The sequence below is a fragment of the Pseudoliparis swirei genome, chromosome 14 (assembly GCF_029220125.1).
Source record: "Pseudoliparis swirei isolate HS2019 ecotype Mariana Trench chromosome 14, NWPU_hadal_v1, whole genome shotgun sequence".
Classification (NCBI taxonomy): Eukaryota; Metazoa; Chordata; class Actinopteri; order Perciformes; family Liparidae; genus Pseudoliparis; species Pseudoliparis swirei.
In genome coordinates this window covers 1,848,793-1,870,046 of record NC_079401.1, presented here as the reverse complement: position 1 = coordinate 1,870,046, position 21,254 = coordinate 1,848,793, and the positions used below count along the sequence as shown (strand labels likewise).

Sequence of the window (21,254 nt, the reverse complement as noted above, 5' to 3'; positions counted from 1 at the left end):
TGCATGCCTCCAAACTCAAACTATAACCCTAATCTGTGAAGGTTGTTTCAGACCCCTCCCCCCCCCCCCTGATTTAGGAAAGAGTATAAAACTCACCAGCCAATGACAACGTGAGGCAGGAACTGTGATCTCAGAGGGAGGTTTGAAGTGCAGATGTGCTGATTGTTGTTGTGCTTCACGGGGGGTTCTGACCCAAAAGTCTTTGCTCTGCTGTTAAAACAGAACGTCCATGAGCGACACAGTTTCACGTGTTTTGATTCTGCAGTGAACAACATGTCCAGTCAAGTTATTACGCGCTGATTGAGGATTTAATCCTCTTCTTTACGCGTGTTTGTCTCTACAAAAGTGATAGTTTCCTGTAGATAAGGCAAATTAATCCACATTTCAAATCTTAATAAAGTTAATAATTGACATGTAAAGGTGGATTTTAGTATATACAGTATGTATACTATGTGTTGTATGTTGCATTTATGAAGTATAAAGTGTGTTTTGCTATTTATCTCTAAAGATAAACGAGGATCATTAAATGTCCACTTCAATGTGGTGTGAGGATATTGGATGGTGCGTTCAAGGACACTCTGAAAACGTAGTCTTACATCTATGAGTAAAACTACAAACGACACGATGGCAATCCTTTAAAAATATAATTTTCTTTGGTCAAATAGTTGCTGTCTTATATGCATCTTTGTGTCTTTGAACGCACCAGCAGTTTATGAGAAGTTACCTGCTTTATCACGTGACTTCAAGTCACATTAACAAAGATTATGTTATTGTCTCACTGGGTGGTCTGTTTAATAATGTAGGTCAAATATATGTTTAAACTGTTATTTATTTCTGCCATGAGTATTGTTTCCAAATGAAGTTGGTAAGAACTTGACCTTTACACCCCCTGAATGCATCTGACGTGACATGTTGTCCTGGTGGTTTGTTCATTCTGTATTTGTGTACAATTAATCATTAATATTCTTAAAATACTGTGTCTACCACAGCTGCATACGACTTGTCAGTTGAAATATTATTACTCATATATATATATATATGAATAACAGTTGTTTCATATATTGTATCATGATTTGGCGTCTAAACTAACACTTGAATGCATTTGTAAATTGTTCTGATTTTTCTCGGTATTTTTTATTATAATTCTGAACAAAATATTCATATTTTCTCTACCAGGTTAAATAAGAGTATTGTTGTTATTCTATTGTCTGATATTTCTTGAGTTTGATAAATAAAGTCTTATTTTCCAATCATATGTTTGGGGAATATTTTAGTTTCAACGTAATTAGGTCAAATAAACTTAGGTTTCAGTTCCACAGTTACTTTCTCTTTCTTTGAAAACACGTAGTCTCTGTAAGCTCTTCCGAGAATTGTCTTTCCTCCCCTGGTAACTGCTTTATTTTGCTAGAAAAAACATATCAACAATATTGCTGTGTGTAGCTGGACGCCTTTATATTGTATGAATAAAAGATAAACACATGTGTATTCTTAATATTGTGCTTATAACTCTCAATATACGTGGAAACCATTGTTTGTAGATGTGTTATTATGGATGAGTCTGCTAACTGACGGAACAGCCGTTTCTCCTCGTTCTGATTGGCTGTCACCATCGAAGGGGCGGGCACGTTCTAGGAATCCTCCGCTGTGATTGGCCGAAGCCGTTTCCGTACACCGCAGTCGCAGAAGGAGGCTGGTCGCTCCCTGTTGTCGCTCTGTTTGGGGGAAAAAAAGCTTTAAACTAAATTAAAATAACATTTCCGGCACATATCGAGCTCGTTTTCTCTGAATAAAAGGTAAGTTTAAGCAATGAACTCCTCAGGAAGAAACACAACGTTTCCCAAACTAGCTGTCTGTTAACTCTGTACAGTAACTAAGCTAACTTACAGTATTGCGTTAACTCCACAGAGTAACGACCCAAAGCTAACCTACAGTACGGGGTCGCGTTAACTGAAGAAGCCATTAAACGACCGTTACACGTCACTGCACGTCAATTAAATCTACATTAAAGTGTTCAAAGCGGAGCCACCGCCCACCACGTGAACTCAAACGTGTGGTTAAGGTGGGTTCATTCACCTGTGACCGTGTGCGTGACGCGAGGTATTCATGTAAAGTCGAGAAGAAACACGTAAAAAGTCAGATTTCTGCACGAAATTCGGTTTACACGGCGAGATGCGTTCAGGGACGATCTCTGCCGTGGGACGTTTGAGGACTGGCGCTGGAGGCAGAGGGATATTACCGGGGAATACGAAACCTATGGACTCATAATAATAAAAATAATAATAATGACCTAAGTGTGACCATTACAATAATTATGTTGATGAAGTTTGACGCAACAATATTCTTTATTGTTTTCAGTTCAACATAGATAGATAGATAGATATATACTTTATTAATCCCCAAGGGGAAATTTGTCGAGCCAGTAGCAGCAACACACAAGAATAAAAATAAAAATAAAAAACACAAATATAAGAAGGGTTAGGGTGATCTGGCAAGAGGTGAACTGTTGTAGAGCCTCATAGCCGTCGGCAGGAATGTTCTCCTGTATCTGTCCTTGTGGCAGCGGAGCGTGAGGAGACGTTTGGAGAAAGTCCTCCTCTGTCCCTGTAGGAGGTGGTGGAGGGGTCCGGGTTGTCCAATATGGACACCAGTTTCTTCAACGTGCGACTCAACGCCTCCTGTAGCAGGTGCAACAGCTGGCAGCCGATGATGGAGCCAGCCTTCCTAACCAGTTTGTTAAGACGGCTGGTGTCACTGCTCGATGCTGCTCCCCAGCAGACAATGGCAAGTGCAGCACACTGGCCACAACCGACTGGTAGAATAACTCCAGCATCTTGCTGCATGAAGGATCAAGCTTCCTCAGGAAGACTCATCCTTCTTGTACACAGCGTTGATGTTGGCCTTCCAGTTCAGTCGGTGTCGGCGAGACGCCCAGTACTTGTACTCCTCCACCATGTCCCACGCCACTCCCAGGACACTCAGAGGTGTAGGAGTCGCCTTCCTCCTGAAGTCCACCACCATCTCTCTGGTCTTGGCCAGGTTCAGCAGGTGGTTCTCATCGGCCCACTTTACAAAGTCACTCACCACTGCCCTGTACTCCTCCTCCGTCCATCACCCGACCACTGCAGAATCATCAGACTTCTGCAGATGGCATGACTCCGTGTTGTACTGGAAGTCACTGGTGTACAGGGTGAAGAGGAAGGAGACAGAACAGTTCCTGTGGCAGACAGCACACGGCCCAATCTGACAAACTGTGGTCTGCCTGTGAGGTAGTCAGTGATCCAGGAGATGGCCACCCGCAGCTTCTCACTCAGCAGCAGTGGCTGGATGGTGTTAAATGCACTGGAGAAGTCAAAAGTGACTCTCACAGAGACACCGGTTCCATCCAGGTGCGACGCTCGTTGCAGCAGGTAGATGATGGCCCACTCCCACATGAGGCTGGTAAGCAAATTGCAGAGGGTCCGATTTCACCTCGGAGGTGGGCCAAGACCAGCCTCCAGCACCTTCATCACATGGGAGGTGAGATGGTCTTGACTCTTGGGACAGGGACCAGGCACGTCTTCCACAGCACGGGACTTCCCCAGCCTCAGGCTGAGGTTGAGCTGCAGGACACCAGACAGCTGGGTGGCGCAGGTCTTTAGGACCCTGGGGCTGATGCCATCAGGACCTTCAGCTCTGCGCTGGTGTAGTTTCTCCAGCTGTCTTCTCACCTCGTCAGTCGTCACAGAGAGGGAGGGTGAGGAGCCCATTTGGATGTGCAGCTCAGCAGGGGGGACAGAGGGGGAGGTGTTTGGGAGGTGTGATGTGTGGAGGAGACAGGAGAGGGCTGTGAACTGAACCTATTGAAAAAACAGTGATGAGTTGTAGTATTTTGGGGTATACTTTTCGTTTTGCTGTGGACGTAAACGTGACCTCTGCGTGTAATTGCTCTCGTCCACCAGCAGATGGCGCAGTGGGAGCAGCTCCAGCTGCTGGACTGCAAGTACCTGGAGCAGGTGGACCAGCTGTACGACGACTCGTTCCCCATGGACATCCGGCAGTACCTGAGCAGGTGGATCGAGAGCATCGACTGGTGAGAGGAGTCGATCGGCTCGTATATATTCATTGTCTATAAATGTCTGAAAAAGCCAATTTTTAAGTTTCAAATGTCTTGTTTTGCAGACAAAAAGAATTATTAATAATAATAATAATAATATATTCTTTTAGTGATAATCTGAGAATATTCGGTGTTCAACAATTTTATTAATAATAATAATCAATATTGTTGCATAATTTAAAATCAATCTATTTATTGCATAAACTCTAGAATGGCTTCACGTTGCTGTAATTTATTCATATTCATTTTAATTTATACAATGACGCTATAACCGTTGAAGTGATTCATCAATGTATTCTCTCCTTTCTGTCATGCAACGACCCAATCAGTGATCAATAAGTCCGATAACGAGCTGCTCTCCGCCCCCTTCAGGGACACGGCAGCGTACCAGGACTCTCTGGCCACCGTCAGGTTCCACGACCTCCTCACGCAGCTGGACGACCAGCACGGCCGCTTCGCCCTGGACAACAACTTCCTGCTGCAGCACAACATCCGCTTGATCAAGAGGAACCTGCAGAACCGGTTCCAGGAGGAACCGGTCCACATGGCCATGGTGATCTCCAGGAACCTGAAGGAGGAGAAGAAGATCCTGGAGAATGCCAAGAACACCGAGGTGTCGGCCATTTGGAAACGTGTCAAATAATATTTAGTGACACATTCAAACGTTCACACGTTGTTATCGCTTCAGATCTTTATTATTATAATGTTCTGTATTTCACACCGACACATTTAGAATTTTATTATTATTTATTTCAGTAATTTTGCAGTTTGAATCCCCAAAAATTCCCTTAATTGTTCTACGGAGGACTTTGCGATTTTACACGAAATATAGGTAAAATAAATTCTGATGAATACATTCTAATAAATTAAATACATTCTAAAAAGTCTATTCTAATAAATTATATAAATTCTAATAAAGCAAATCTAATAAATACATTCAATTCTAATACATTAAATACATTATAATAAATACATTATAATCAATTCTAATGAATACATTATGATCAATTAAATACATTTTAATAAATGTAATCAATTATAATAAATGCATTCAGCAGGTCAAGGTATAAAGAATAAAGTTTCCAAAAATAAATATGATAAATAATGATTTACTTTGGTTTTAATGAAGCAGTTCCTTTGTGAGATATTCTGTTTCACCACAAAGTAGAATAACATTTCCCAGGTCAGCGAGGGCTCCGTGTCGGCCACGATGGTGGAGAAGCAGAAGCTGGACAACAAAGTGAAGGACATGAAAGACAGAATTCAGGTAGAAGAAGTGATGTGGATCAAATGAACACTTCTTTAGTTCTAAAATGTCATAAATGGATTTATTTTCAAATCTTCTTCTTCTTCAGGTGGCGGATCAGTACTTCAAGAACCTTGAAGACCTGCAGGACGAGTACGACTTCAAAGTCAACAATCAGAAGAACAGAGGTGAGCCGCGTGTGTGTTGAAGGTCCAGTAGTCACACGTTGGGGAAACGGTAACATTTGATGTCCTCATTCATATTGTTGAAGAGAGACGAGGAGACGAGGAGACGAGGTGACGCTCTCTTCGTGTTTCCTCAGAGAACGACGTGAACGGCTTGTCGGCGATGGAGCTGGCGAAGGAGAAGATGACGGTGGAGAGGATGTGCCTGGACCTGAAAACCAAACGCCAGGCGAGCGCAGCTGCAGACACGACCCGGGGCTCAGTGACCCCGTGAGGCGCGGTGGGCTAACGGTAAGCTAACGGTAAGCCAACGGTAAGCTAACGGAGTGTCTCCGTGCCGGCGGCCAGGAGGCGGTGACGCAGCTCTCCGACCTGCTGACCGCCACCCAGGCGCTGCTGGCCGACCTGATCTCAGAGGAGCTGCCGGAGTGGAGGCAGCGGCAGCAGATCGCCTGCATCGGGGGGGCGCCCAACGCCTGTGTGGACCAGCTGCAGAGCTGGTGAGTCAACAACAACAACAACGCTCCTCCCCCCCAATGTCTGCATTGACTTCTCTCCAGATCTTCTTCTTTCTCATCTTTCTTTCTTTCATTGCCATTCTTTTGTTCCTCCTCCTCTTTCTCCTCTCTCCTCCACCTCCGCCTCTCTCTTCCTCCTCTTCCTCCTCCTCCTGCAGGTTCACCTCAGTAGCAGAGAGTCTCCAGCAGGTGCGTCAGCACCTGAACAAGCTGCAGGAGCTGGAGCAGAAGTTCACGTACGAGCACGACCCCATCACGCAGAAGAAGGAGTCCCTGGAGGCCCGAGCCCTGGGCCTCCTCCAGAGCCTCCTGTCCAGGTAGGCTGGTCACCTGGGGGAGCCAGACCCACGATACGTCCTCATGCTTATAATGACTGTGTGTGTGTGTGTAGCTCTCTGGTTGTAGAGAGGCAGCCCTGCATGCCCACCCACCCTCAGAGACCCCTGGTGCTGAAGACAGGCGTCCAGTTCACCGTGAAACTCCGGTAAGAAACTCCTCTTCCTCTCACTCTTCTTCCTCCTCTACCTCTTATTTCTCTCTTCCTACTCTTCCTCTTCCCCTCTCTCTTCCTCTCCTTCACATTCTCCTTCTCATTCTCCTCTTCCTCTCCTCAGGTTCCTGGTGAAGCTGCAGGAGTTCAACTACCAGCTGAAGGTCAAGGCCCTGTTTGATAAGTACGCTGCGTTCAAGAGCCCTTGATGAGAATCGTTCCGTTGTGTTGTTGAAGCGTGTTGCGTAACGACTCTTCTTCTGCTCCTCAGAGACGTGACGGAGAAGAAAGGGTGAGTCTCAAACTCATGTTACACATTTTAGTTATCTTGATTGTGGCTAGTAACACGACCTGATGCAGGTAGTTCCACCATTATTATTATTAATATTAATATTATGACTTATCTTCAAGTTAAATTAGGATAATCGGAGGAAATAAAACATTCTCTATGCTCTAGAACATATGACCTGTGTTCCTCTTATTTAAATGCTCACGACTCCTAATCAATTAATCAATTAACACATTGTTGTTAATTAAGGTTTCGAAAGTTCAATATTTTGGGAACAAACACCAAAATCATGAACATGGAGGAGTCGAACGGGAGCCTGGCGGCAGAGTTCAGGCACCTGGTGAGGCCTCACGTCTGGTTTCATACGTGTATATCTATATATAGATATTATATATATTATAAAGTTTGCATTCATAACTCGTTCTGGTTGTTGTGCAGCAACTGAAGGAGCAGAAGGTTCCCGGCAACAGAAACAACGAGGTGAGAAATGATCATTTTATTGGTTTTATGAACAACAGGTCGATCAATAACTCACAATGAGAGGAGGGAGGTTCAATCCCACGACACACACACTGCATGTGCTTCACGGTACAGACGTTCAATAGTACAAGTACACAAGTAGAAGTACATTTATCACATCTTTTTAATCGTTGCACAATTCACCCTGAATAAAACATTGTTGTGTAGTTGTGTGTAGCTTCATTGTGTGTGTGTGTGTGTGTGTGTGTGTGTTCAGGGGCCTCTGATCGTCACTGAGGAGCTTCACTCTCTCAGCTTCGAGTCCGAGCTGCAGCACAACCAGTCGGGACTCAACATCAAGCTGGAGGTTGTTGTTGTTGTTGTTTGTTCACGCGAGTCGGTTCCTGATGGTTTCCCGCCGTGTGGTCGTAGGCCATTTCTCTGCCCGTCGTGGTCATCTCCAACGTGTGCCAGCTGCCCAGCGGCTGGGCCTCCATCCTCTGGTACAACATGCTGACCACCGAGCCCAAGGTGAGCCGCCGGACCCGATCGGATCAATACGCCTCCCTTGTTCTGCTGATCGGAGATCAATACGCCTCCCTTGTTCTGCTGATCGGAGATCAATACGCCTCCATTGTTCTGCTCAGAACCTGAAGTTCTTCCTGAAGCCTCCTCTGGCCCGGTGGTCCCAGCTGTCCGAGGTCCTCAGCTGGCAGTTCTCTGCGGTGACGCAGCGAGGCCTGAACCAGGAGCAGCTCAACATGCTGGCCGACAAGCTGCTGGGTGAGGGCCGGGACCGGGTCCACACGGGGTCCGGGAACCGGGTCCACATGGGGTCTGGGAACCGGGTCCACACGGGGTCTGAGGAACCGGGTCCACACGGGGTCTGGGAACCGGGTCCACACGGGGTCCGGGAACCGGGTCCACACGGGGGTCTGAGGAACCGGGTCCACGGGGTCTGGGAACCGGGTCCACACGGGGTCCGGGAACCGGGTCCACACGGGGTCTGAGGAACCGGGTCCACACGGGGGTTTGGGAACTGGGTCCACACGGGGTCTGAGGAACCGGGTCCACACGGGGGTCTGAGGAACCGGGTCCACACGGGGTCTGAGGAACCGGGTCCACACGGGGTCCGGGAACCGGGTCCACACGGGGGTCTGAGGAACCGGGTCCACACGGGGTCCGGGAACCGGGTCCACACGGGGGTCTGGGGACCGGGTCCACACGGGGTCTGAGGAACCGGGTCCACACGGGGGTCTGGGGAACCGGGTCCACATGGGGTCTGAGGAACCGGGTCCACACGGGGTCTGAGGAACCGGGTCCACACGGGGGTCTGGGGGGGTGCAGGACTCAGGGGGTTAATGTGGAACCTCCTTTCTCTGCAGGAGCAAAGGCCAAGAGGAACCCGGAGGGACAGATCCCCTGGGTCAAGTTCTGCAAGGTGAGCCCGGCCTCACCTTTAGGTTAAGAACCTCACCTGAACCTCCTGATGGACTCCTGTCCTCCTCCTCCTCCTGTCCTCCTCCTGTCCTCCTCCTCCTGTCCTCCTCCTCTCCTCTCCGCCTGTCCTCCTCCTGTCCAGCAGCAGAGTGCCAATGAGAAGGCGTTCCCCTTCTGGTTGTGGATCGAGGGGATCCTGGACCTGATCAAGAGGCACCTCCTCCCCCTCTGGAACGACGGGTGAGCAGGAGAACCTCTTCATTACTAGAGTCACTGAGATGTGTGTTCTCCCTGTGTTCTCCTTATGTTCTCCCTCCCTGTGTTCTCCTCCTGCAGCTCCATCACGGGCTTCCTCAGCAAGGAGAGGGAGAAGGCTCTGCTGAGCGACAAGTGTCCCGGAACCTTCCTGCTGCGCTTCAGTGAGAGCAGCCGGGACGGAGCCGTCACCTTCACCTGGATCGAGCACGACGTGCACGGTGAGGACACCTGTGTTGTGTAGGATTCTTTATTTTGTATATGTGTATAAATATTATTATATATAAATATATTAGGGCTGTCAGCGTTAACGCGTTAATCTATGCGATTAATTTGGCCGCGATTAACGCACTAAAATATTTTAACTCAACTTTGTTTACTTCCGGTGTCGTTGAAGTTGTTTCACTCCTCTGAGTGTCGAGCCGCGGCAGGCCGCCTCCTTCCTCCCGTCTGCTCCTCCATATTCACAGAGAAGCAGAGGGCGAGGCGTGTGAGGCAGGTCTTTTTGTTGCTGCGGCATGAAGACACGCCGGCATGGAGCTGCTGTAGAGATGACCAACAACAGACGTTTAGTTTAATAAAAGAACAAAGACGTCTTGAAGAAAAGAACCGTACATTACTTCAGCTGTAATCTGGCGCTATAGAGAACATTACAGGGGGGCGGGGCCTCACCCTGATAGAATGGTGGGGAAACACTGGGATGTGTCACATGCAAAAGACTTTAAAACGTGAATTTACATTGTTTTGTAAAATCGAGAAAATGCCCCCAGCCTCCAGAGGGTTAACGTGACACATTTGAATGTCAGTCAGTTACCAAGGCCACTGGTTCTGCTGTTGTTCAATGTTAAAGATGACAGGACCAATGGGGTCTCAAATGCACCTTTGTTTACTAATCTGATGTTTCACTGAAGAAACAATTTATCATCCACGATATTAAATACCTCACTGGCACTTTATAGGTAGGAGCCTCTTTGAAAACACAGCTGTGTGAAGTTTTGTCTTTAAAAAAGAATACAATTAAACAAGTGTCTAAAATACACGCTGTCTGAAGTGATTACTCGTTCATTTAGAAGATTTAGTCTTTAGAAGAAAAAAAAACTTAATCGCGATTAATGAATTTCAAAATGTGCGATTAATTAGTTAATTTTTTTTAATCGATTGACAGCCCTAATATTTATATATATATTTTTGTTGTAATATACATTTTTATTATATGTATATATAAAAATATATATTTATATATATCTTTGTAATATACATTTTTATATATTTGTATTTATTTATATATATATATATATTTTAAATATATATTTATATTGTTGTAATATACATTTATTTATATAAATATATATGTTCATATATAATTTATTATTTTTATTTATATAAAATCAAAATATATTTATATATATATATTTATATTTACAAAAAAACATAAATATATTTAAATAAAATCTAAATATATATTTATATTAAATATATATATATGTAATAAATATATATATATATACACACCAGAGCAACTTGTGACCACACTGCGATCCAAGCCCAGGTGGTTAGAGCTACTAGAGAAGCTCCTGCTCCAACTTTGTGATCAGGCGTCTCCTCCTGCTCTGCCTTCAGCCCCATCACCTCCTCTCTCCTGACCCCCAGACAAGCCTCTGTTCCACTCCGTGGAGCCGTACACCAAGAAGGAGCTGTCCGCCGTCTCCCTGGCCGACAGCATCCGCACCTACAAGATAATGGCGGCGGAGAACATCCCGGAGAACCCGCTCCTCTTCCTCTACCCCGACATCCCCAAAGTCAAGGCCTTCGGGAAGTACTACCCCAAACCCTCAGAGTGTAAGACCCCAAGACGCCTGAAAGGGCATCGCCCAAACTCAGAGATACACTTACGCTTAGCTGACGACGCTTTGACTTAAGCTCCGCCCACCTGCTTCCCATTGGCTGGGTGACGATACACCAACGTTTTGCTTCCAGCGCCGGAGCCCATGGACGTGGAGAACGGCCCGGAGAAGAGCGGCTACATAAAGAGGGAGCTCATACCCGTCTCAGAAGTGTAAGCGTTGCTCATCAATGTGGCAGGAGTCAATGCAGGTGAGTCAATGTGGGAGGAGTCAATGCAGGTGAGTCAATGCGTTGCTCCTCTGCAGACATCCGTCCAGGCTGCAGGACAACATAATGCCGATGTCGCCTGACGACTACAAGGAGCTGTCGCAGTACATCAGCCCCAGAGACGTCGACGCTGTGGTGAGAACAACAACAACAACAACACATATTATGTCACCTGATACGTCTCGCTTTGTGCGTCTGTGCCTTTAAGAAAATAGAAATGGACCCAACAGCTCATTCATGTGTCTTCTTCTTCTTCTTCTTCTTCTTCTTCTTCTTCCTCCTCTTCCCTCCAGATGAATGTAGTTTTCTGACCAGATCTGAGGAGTTCCTTCTTCTTCTTCTTCTTCGTCGTGTCATGTGATCCTCGAGGTGTAACCAGATCCTGTGACTTCCTGTGAATAGCTCCCCCTGGTGAAGAACTTCATCCGGCCTGAATGGAACATGAGATCTGCCATTTTATTTCTGTACATATATATTTCTTTTTATTGGAATGTGAACCTTAAACTGTAATGATCACATGGTTTGGCCTGTGTGTACGGCACCGGTAAAGGGTAAACTTTTTACTCGTTTATTTTTCCTTTATGTATATGTGCCGTACCAGTGTTTTTATCAGGGGCCTCAAGTGAGCTTGGGTTTAGTTAGGATAATGTGTTTTGTATTATAATTGTAATTATTATTATTGTTGTGTCACGGACCTATAAAAGGTGACGAGGGGGAAGTGACGCGAGGGGTTTTGTTTGGAGCGCGCTGACAGGCTCCGGTGTTGAGCGGCTCAGGACGGCAGCACGCCCGCGGCTACTTCGATTGTGGATTTATGCCAACGGGCGGGATCTTTACTGAGAAGACTGCGCAGGAACACTGTCAACTGAGCCAGCACCGACCGGACTAGGGTGACGTAGCGCGGGGAGTGAACGCGGCGCCTCGCCACGTTTCCGCCTGTTCGGACAGCTGTTTGCCGGCTTTTTGGGCATTTACTTTTGTTTTGGGGAACTGCAAAGACCTTGGGGGACTGTCGGGATCCGGGGATTATACTTTGTTTTGAGTGGGTTTGATTGTTTGTTGGGTGTGTTCATTTTGGAAGCTTGCTGATGCATTGAATTTTATTTAATATAATAATATTTGAGTTTACACATTTCGTCTGTTTTTCTTTTACGACCGTTTGAGCGGACACTTAACACCATAATTCGCAGATCCGCCCATTCCCTTTTTTTTTGCGTATTGTACCTTTTCCCCTTGATTGATTTATAAGGGCGAATTGTTACAAAACCTTAAATTAAATAGTATTAATCAGAATGTGAATCTTCATGTTTATATCGCTGGGATCTAAAATCACGACTTTACAGTTTTAAAGGTTTAAAGTAAGACGCTTGTTACGCTCTCCTGGCTGATCTTTTTATATCTGAGAAACTCTTCAACTTCAGGGGAGCTAACGCCTGTGTTGATGTGTTGATGTGTTAAATGTGTTTGATGAGTTTAAATAAACCATGTAGCACTTACATTATGACAGCTTTAAATCCACCGGTGCATTCAAGGTCATTTTATTTGTCACGAAACTACATATCTGGAGGAAACAATTGAGCACTTTTTTTTTTACACGCAACTAATTGGACCAGCCCTGCAGCATCTAGAGGTCGGTTCATCCATCGCATCATATGTACGCTCATATATTTACACGCTTTTACTAACCCGACACATCCATATTAATGTAAACCCACATTTAGACTTCCTACAACCAAAGTAAATTATAAATCCATAGTTTTACTTTAATAAACACAGAAACACATGTCTACACTTCCCCCTACCGCTTCCTCCAGTTGGTATCTCCCGGACCTATAAATCGGTGGTCATGAACCCTGGGAACTTGTGTTTGTTGTTGTTTGTTCAAACATTTAAAAACAGCAAAACTGAAAAGAAAATCTATTTGAGCCGTGAAGATGAGAGTCTTTGAAAAGGAAGGAACCGCCTCATTAAATTACCTTATTATATGACAGCATATGACCTCAATATATGACCTTATATAACCTAATTATATGACCTCATATGATCTCATTATCTGTGCTCAGGATCTGACCTCAGTTCACTTTTCACGAAGTGATGGGTTTTAGGACAACGAGGACAACAAAGAGGGTTCGAGAGTTCACCCTATCCAGACGAGCAGGCCGTCCAAGACTATCTAAAGAAACTGCTGGAGTCGGAGCAGATGGCGAAGGCTGGAGGAACGCACGCTCTGATGGTGAGATGACGGCATGAAATGGAAACGTAAACCACCAGTAGGGTGCCAAATATGACTTATTTTCACATATTTCGGCATACTATACTATGACTTTTATTTTTGACATATTTCGGCATACTATACTATGACTTTTATTTTGACATATTTTGGCATACTATACTATGACTTTTATTTTTACATATTTTGGCATACTATACTATGACTTATTTTGGCATACTATAGTATAAGCTAATTCATCGTATGATGATTACTTTGATATTTAATGACATCTGAACCTTCTCTCCATGTAAATAACCTCCAGTTCATATAAATATCTCGTGTGATAACTGAGGTATTAAAACAGAGTTTAGAAGAAGCCTCAGACAACCCGACGCCCATGTGGTCCCCTAGCCCCGCCCCCTCCCTGCCCTCCATAAACATTGATGAGTTGGCCCTGGTGGAGGTGTGTGAGGTGCCAAGCCGTTTGTCTCACTCACCTTGGTGGTTCTGGCCGCCTACCGGTCCGACCCGACCCGTCTCCTCCTCCTCCTCCTCCCAGACGATGTGAGGAGCCACTGCGCCGCCCTCCGGTCCAGTTTGACCTCTCCAGAACCAGAACCCGGTACATCTGTCGCTGCTGCAGAGGCCGTCTGACATCACATTGCAAAAAGAGAAAATGATCTGCACTGCACGTGAACGTCGCGGCACTTTGAGTGCGCCCGCCGTCAGCCGCGTGCTTTATGGAGAAGGTCGTCTGAGGGCCGCGGCGCTGAGTGATGGCGTGGCCCGGCTCCAAGGCCGAGGCCCGCCAACGCGTTATGTTCTGGTGGCGTCGGGCTGAAAGAGATTCAATGTTAGGGGATTGTTATTGGCTTGGTGAGATGTTTTGCAGCAGGTACGACTTTCCTAAATGCAGATTTCCTGATTCACGGCGCCGGCCTCACGCCACCGGGCCGCACGCCACGTCTCACTATCCGGTAAATCACCGGCTCTCGGAGATGGCATGCTCAACATTTTGGGAAGTCCGGTTGAGTTTGAAGAGACTGACGGCTTGAGAGGATTCTGGAGATCGCTATTACGCCGCTGAGGCTTCTGGGTAACGTAGTATTGCCACACCTCAGGGTTCACATTCAATTCAATTCAATTCAGTTTATTTGTATAGCCCAATTTCACAAATTACAAATTTGTCTCGGAGTGCTTTACAATCTGTACACATAGACATCCCTGCCCCAAAACCTCACATCGGACCAGGAAAAACTCCCAAATAACCCTTCAGGGGGAAAAAAAGGGAAGAAACCTGGAGGAGAGCAACAGAGGAGGATCCCTCTCCTAGGATGGACAGATGCAATAGATGTAATGTGTACAGAAGGACAGATTTAGAGTTAAAATACATTCAATGAATATGACAGAGTGTATGAATAGTTCATAGTAGGCATATTCCACGATGGAGACCTCCACGATCCATCAGGCAGATGGCGGTGGGGAGGAGGAGTGGGCGGAGTCTCAACAGGACAGTGGCGTAGTCATGAGCAGGAATTCCACGACCCAGACGATCCATCAGGCAGATAGGATCTATGCCGTCTCATAGGGTCCGATGACCCCATGAGACGTAAAGTCAAAAGGACTTCCGGGGAGAAAGCAGAGTTAGTAACGTGTGATTGAGAGATGAAAATTCATCCTTAAGGAGAGAAAAAAAAAAAAAAAAGGAGATAGGTACTCAGTGCATCCTAAAACGTCCCCCGGCAGCTATAAGCCTATAGCAGCATATCAAGGGGCTGGACCAGGGCAAACCTGATTCAGCCCTAACTATAAGCTCTGTCAAAGAGGAAGGTCTTAAGTCTACTCTTAAACGAGGTGACTGTGTCTGCCTCCCGGACTGAAATTGGAAGCTGGTTCCATAAAAGAGGAGCTTGATAACTAAAGGCTCTGGCTCCCATTCTACTTTTTAAGACTCTAGGAACTACAAGTAGTCCGCATTTAGTGAGCGTAGCTCTCTAGTGGGGCAATATGGTGCGACAAGCTCCTTAAGATATGATGGAGCATCACCAATCAAGGCTTTGTAGGTTAAGAGAAGAATTTTAAAAGTGATTCTTGATTTTACTGGGAGCCAGTGCAGAGCAGCTAGTGCAGGAGTGATGTGATCTCTTTTCTTAGTTTTAGTGAGAACACGAGCTGCAGCATTCTGGATCAACTGGAGGGACCTAAGAGATTTATTAGAGCAGCCTGCTAATAAGGAGTTGCAGTAATCCAGTCTCAAGTATGAACGCGTGAACCAATTTTTCTGCATCTGTTTGAGACAAGATGTGCCTGATTTTTGAAATATTACGTAGATGAAAGAATGCAGTCCTTGAGATTTGCTTTACGTGGGAGTTAAAGGACAAGTCCCGATCAAAGATAACGCCAAGATTCTTTACAGTGGTGTTGGATGCCAGGGCAATGCCGTCTACAGAATCCACATCACCAGATAATTGATCTCTGAGGTGCTCAGGGCCGATTAAAATTACTTGGTTTTGTCTGAGTTTAACATCAAGAAGTTGCAGGTCATCCATGTTTTATGTCTTTAAGACATGCTTGAATTTTACAGAGTTGGTTGCTCTCCTCTGGTTTTATCGATAAATATAGTTGAGTGTCATCTGCATAACAATGAAAGTTTATGGAGTGTTTCCTGATAATATTGCCCAAAGGAAGCATGTATAAGGTAAATAAAATTGGTCCAAGCACAGAACCTTGTGGAACTCCGTGATTAACGTTGGTGGTTATCGATGCGTCATCGTTTACAAATACAAACTGAGATCGATCTGATAAATAGGATTTAAACCAAATTAGTGCCGTGCCTGAAATGCCAATCGACTGCTCCAGTCTCTGTAACAGGATGTCATGGTCAATGGTGTCGAATGCAGCACTAAGGTCTAACAAGACCAGGACAGAGAGGAGTCCTTTATCTGCTGCCATTAAGAGGTCATTTGTAATTTTCACCAGTGCCGTCTCGGTGCTGTGGTGTTTTCTAAATCCTGATTGAAATTTCTCAAATAAACTATTATGATGTAGAAAGTCGCACAACTGATTTGCGACCACTTTCTCAAGGATCTTGGAGAGGAAGGGAGGTTAGAGATCGGTCTGTAGTTAGCCAATACCTCTGGATCCAGAGTGGGCTTCTTCAGGAGAGGTTTAATAACAGCCACCTTGAAGGAGTGTGGTACGTGGCCTGTTAGCAGAGACACATTGATAATATCTAATAGAGAGCCGCCAATTAAAGGCAAAACGTCTTTAAGCAGCCTCGTCGGGATGGGGTCCAAGAGACAGGTAGACGTGTTCGAAGTAGAAAGCGTTGAAAATAATTGGTCACGGTTGATAGGAGAAAGTTTGATCACATATACACCAGGGCATACAGCGGTTTCCAAGGCCATTCCACTTGAGGACAGATTGGCACTGGTTATGGGCAAGAGATTATTAATCTTGTCCCTAATAGTTAAAATCTTTTCATTAAAGAAGTTCATAAAGTCATTACCACTAAGGTTTATAGGAATGCTCGGCTCCACAGAGCTGTGACTCTCTGTCAGCCTGGCTACAGTGCTGAAGAGAAACCTGGGGTTGTGTTTATTTTTTTCTATTATTGATGAGTAATAGGCTGCTCTGGCATTACGGAGGGCCTTCTTATATGTTTTAAGACTATCTCGCCAAACTAAGCGGGATTCTTCGAGATTAGTTGAACGCCATATGCGTTCAAGCTTTCGTGACGTGTGCTTCAGTTTGCGGGTCTGCGGGTTATACCAGGGTGCAAACCTCCTCTTCCTCAGTGTCTTCTTCTTCAGAAGGGCTATCGAGTCCAGTGTCATTCTCAGAGAGCCTATGGCACTGTCAACAAGATGATCAATCTGGGACGGACTAAAGTTAGACCAGGAGTCCTCTGTTATATTGAGACGTGGTATCGAATCAAATACAGAAGGAATCGCTTCTTTAAATTTAGCTACAGCACTGTCAGTTAGACATCTAGTGTAGAAACTTTTGACTAACGGAGTACACTCCAGTAGTATAAATTCAAAAGTTATGAGGTTGTGGTCTGACAGAAGAGGATTCTGTGGGAAGACGTTCAAATGCTCAATGTCAACGCCATAAGTAAGAACAAGATCAAGCGTGTGGCCAAAGCTGTGAGTGGGTTTCTGTACTCTCTGACAGAAGCCAATCGAGTCCAACAAGGAGATGAATGCAGCACTAAGGCAATCATTATCAACATCCACATGGATATTAAAATCTCCAACAATAATAACTTTATCGGTTTTAAGAACCAAACTTGATATAAATTCTGAGAATTCAGATATAAACTCTGAATATGGACCTGGTGGCCGGTACAGAATCACAAATCGAATTGGCTGTAGTGTTTTCCAGGTTGGATGTGAAAGACTAAGAACAAGGCTTTCAAATGAGGTGTAGTGTAATTTTGGTTGAGGATTAATTAATAGGCTCGATTCAAAGATGGCTGCTACTCCACCTCCTCGACCGGTGCCTCGAGGAATGTGAGTATTAATATGACTTGGAGGAGTCGATTCATTCAGGCAGACATATTCTTCATGGCTCAGCCAGGTTTCAGTTAGGCAACATAAATCAATGTGATTATCTGATATTAAATCATTCAGTAACACAGCTTTAGATGACAGAGATCGAATATTTAGGAGACCACATTTAATAGACCTATTTTGTTGCACTGCTGAAATAATTGTGTTAACTTGTATAAGGTTATTGTGTACGACTCCTCTTCTGCTTACTTTTGATTTATTTAATTGAAGTGGCCGTGGGACAGACACAGTCTCTACTCTAAAGTCAAGGGTGGGTAACTGCTCGAATGGAAGAGCAGAGAAGGGTGTTAAACTACAACTCTGCTCCCGGTTCCTGATCTGAACCCTGGGTTGTCATAGATTAAGTCCGGTGATCAACTTGGTCATATTCGCAGAAATGAGACGCTCCGTCCAACGTGGGATGAATGCCGTCTCTCCTCATCAGATCAGGTTTTCCCCAGAAAGTCTTCCAGTTGTCTCGTAGCCCACATTATTCGCTGGGCACCACCTCGACAGCCAGCGGTTGAAAGACGACATTCGGCTATACAATTCGTCTGTCTGCAAATTTGGGAGAGGGCCAGAGAAAATTACGGTGTCCGACAACGTCTTGGCATAAGCACACACGATTCCACATTAATTATAGTGACTTCCGAGCGACGGGCTCGGGCGTCATTACCACCGGCGTGTATTACAATCTGACTGTATCTCCGCTTATCCTTAGCCAGCAGCTTCAAACAAGACTCCACGTCGCCCGCTCTGGCCCCCGGGAGGCACACAACTCTGGTCCGTGGCTTCGCTATTTTCACGTTCCTGACTATAGAGCTCCCGATAACCAGGGTGTGTTCCTCAGCGGGTGTGTCGCTGAGCAGGGAAAACTGGTTCGAAACGTGAAGTGGTTGGTGCACAGCGGGCTTCTGTGTAGACTTACGACTCCTGCGAACAGTTACCCAACCATCCGGCTGCACGGTTACCGCCGGGGCACAGCTAACAGCTGACTGTAGCTCCGCGCCGGCTACGGGAGAGGGCGGGCTAACTAGCATAGCTGTCTGAGCTTCGATAGCGCGGAGCCGTGCATCTAACCCACTTAGACCTGCCTCCAACCTAGCAAATAAACTACACTTGTTGCATGTATCGTTATCATTAAGGGAGGCAGGGGGATAACTATACATGAGACACACTGAGCAAGAGGGAGCGGGAGGGAGAGAAGAAGAAGTCATGCTCGCTGTTGAGCTGGCAACCAAAGCTTACCGGAAGAGTGAGATGATGCGTTCAGGAGCAGCTGGGAAAATCAGACTCTCTGCAGATTAACGTGGTTCTTTCCGCTAACTTTGCAAAACCGGGCCTCCAGGACTTTAAACCAAATCTCCATGACCACATGTTGTGGAATCTCGGTGGTTTAACCTTAATGACAAGAGAATGGTTTGATTAGAAGAATACATATGAATATAAATGTTTATTCTTTGAGTCAAACTGCGCTAATTAATATGAATATAAACATTTGTATGACTTTTCCAAAACATTCAGAAATTTAATTTGGCCTGGAAATAAACATTCATAAATTCAATGACTTTTCCAGGTTTTTACAGGCATTTAAGGGAAATCTGTGCAGAACATAGAGGATATGTTATAGGAGCTCTGGGATAGAATTGGTGGATTTCCACTTTTTAATAACCGTCTGTGGTCTGAAATACAAGTGTGACAGAAAGCTTTGAGTTGTCATCCTTCTCGTTCTCTAATTGGTATAAATATAAATAACTTTATGATAGTTATTCCTAATTGTGCTGCACGCCTCCACAGAACTCCCACAAGACCTCATAAAGGTCCCCGAACCAGTGCTTTACAGTTTAGACAATAATTGTATATTTAATCTCCCTTTTTATCTGGTTTTAGTGTTTGTTACAGCAAAAGATTCCCATTTAAATCTCTTGATCCAATTAACTGTATTCAGGAACTATCTCATTTCCCCGGGGGGATTTTTACATGAATATAAATATATATATATATATAATCATATAAATATATTTTATATATATATTCATATATATATATTTTCATACAAGAGGCAGCGAAGAGAAACCAGTGAAAAATAAGTCCACAGAAAGAAAAAAAATGAAGCTTTATTTGTTTTTATACTAACCAACACTTTGAAATTAAAACGTATGTAGTTACTCACAACTAATATAGATCTGCACATCATCTGCAAATAAATCAATCAAATAGTTACAAAGTCCTAAATCACTTTGTTTTCCCCAAAAACAAAAGCTGAAAATAAAACATGTATATATTCATTATTTTTTTCCTGCTGTTGCCATGACATGGAAAGTGGATTTTAAAAAGAGTTTTTTAAATAAGCTACACAGCTCTCCTGTTTCTACGCTAATAATAACGGAATAAATAATTGCACATTGCACCCTATTATTGCATTAGTTGCAGTTTGTATACTCAGGCATACACACACATGTAAATACAGTTTAGTAACACATGAATATCAATGTGATTGAAATCACACCACGAGATCTTCGTCAACGGAAACTGTGCTAATTAGCGTTAGCAATCCTTGTTTTATAAAATGTGGACTAATTTGAGTAAAGCACCCCAAAACATCATTTAATTTTAACACATTTGACAAACGTTCCCATTGAAATACGAGCAATGACGACTCAAAATGAAAAGAAACACAAATTCATAATTGTCATGCTACTACTCGAGTTCACGTTAAAAATGTAAGAATTATTGCAGAATAATCATCGACGCTGCGTGGTTCAGTATCGCAAAACAGCGTTTATGTACATAGTCACATGTCCTGGAGCTGAGGGCGGACCTCTGGACGACGCCGAGGGCTTTTCATGTGAGAAGATCGAAACCATTTTCATCCCTGTGCTTCATACGAAGCTACTGCTAACTTAGCTTAGCATAAACACTGGAAACGGGTGGAACAGCTAGCCCCGCTCTGTTAAACGTAACTAAATATGCTTACCAGCTCTACTAAAGCTCGCTTATTAAAAATGAACATGTTTATTTGGTACCAAAACTGAAGTGTGAGAACATAAAATCCACGTAAGAAGGGCGACATGAGTCGGACTATTTAACTAACTAACTCTGCTGGTTGCTTGAAGTCAAGAATATTACTTATTTCATTCCCTCAGATTTGAATTTTATTGCTAAATATGAAGCTAAAACCAGCTAAGTTAGCTTAACTTAGCTTAGCACGAAGACTGAAAACAAGGGGAAGCGGTTAGATATTTAACAAACTAGATGACATATTGTTTAGGTGCTGGTAAACTATCTCGTCAAACACATATTTTCAAGCTGTCCAACGTTCTCTTTGAGCTAGGAGAATAAAACTGAAGAGGTGTGTGTGAAGACATGCAGAATGTTGCGGCGTCGGACAGGTGATCACGT

At 44.6% G+C, this 21,254-nt stretch overlaps 1 protein-coding gene across 9 annotated transcripts; it reads left to right on the top strand.

Annotated features, from left to right (window-relative positions):
- Window positions 1–1,679: 1,679 nt before the first annotated feature.
- On the top strand, window positions 1,680–12,605 carry LOC130204505 (signal transducer and activator of transcription 1-alpha/beta-like). 9 transcript variants are annotated; one of them, XM_056431274.1, is made up of 24 exons: window positions 1,680–1,793; window positions 1,906–2,059; window positions 3,942–4,069; window positions 4,466–4,706; window positions 5,262–5,360; window positions 5,449–5,527; window positions 5,662–5,753; window positions 5,873–6,024; window positions 6,201–6,359; window positions 6,434–6,526; window positions 6,657–6,716; window positions 6,804–6,824; window positions 7,071–7,161; window positions 7,260–7,301; window positions 7,558–7,647; window positions 7,713–7,811; window positions 7,928–8,063; window positions 8,666–8,721; window positions 8,863–8,960; window positions 9,057–9,196; window positions 10,626–10,814; window positions 10,953–11,031; window positions 11,126–11,222; window positions 11,381–12,605. In XM_056431274.1, the coding sequence occupies exons 3-24, from the start codon at window positions 3,942–3,944 to the stop codon at window positions 11,396–11,398; spliced, it is 2,259 nt and encodes a 752-aa protein (XP_056287249.1). In that variant the 5' UTR covers window positions 1,680–1,793; window positions 1,906–2,059; the 3' UTR covers window positions 11,399–12,605. The 9 variants fall into 9 exon arrangements, with proteins under 9 accessions (XP_056287249.1, XP_056287250.1, XP_056287253.1 ...); XM_056431275.1 differs by lacking the exon at window positions 1,906–2,059; XM_056431277.1 differs by lacking the exon at window positions 1,906–2,059 and having other exon boundaries at window positions 1,681–1,793; window positions 3,939–4,069; window positions 5,277–5,360.
- The last annotated feature ends 8,649 nt before the right edge of the window (window positions 12,606–21,254 follow it).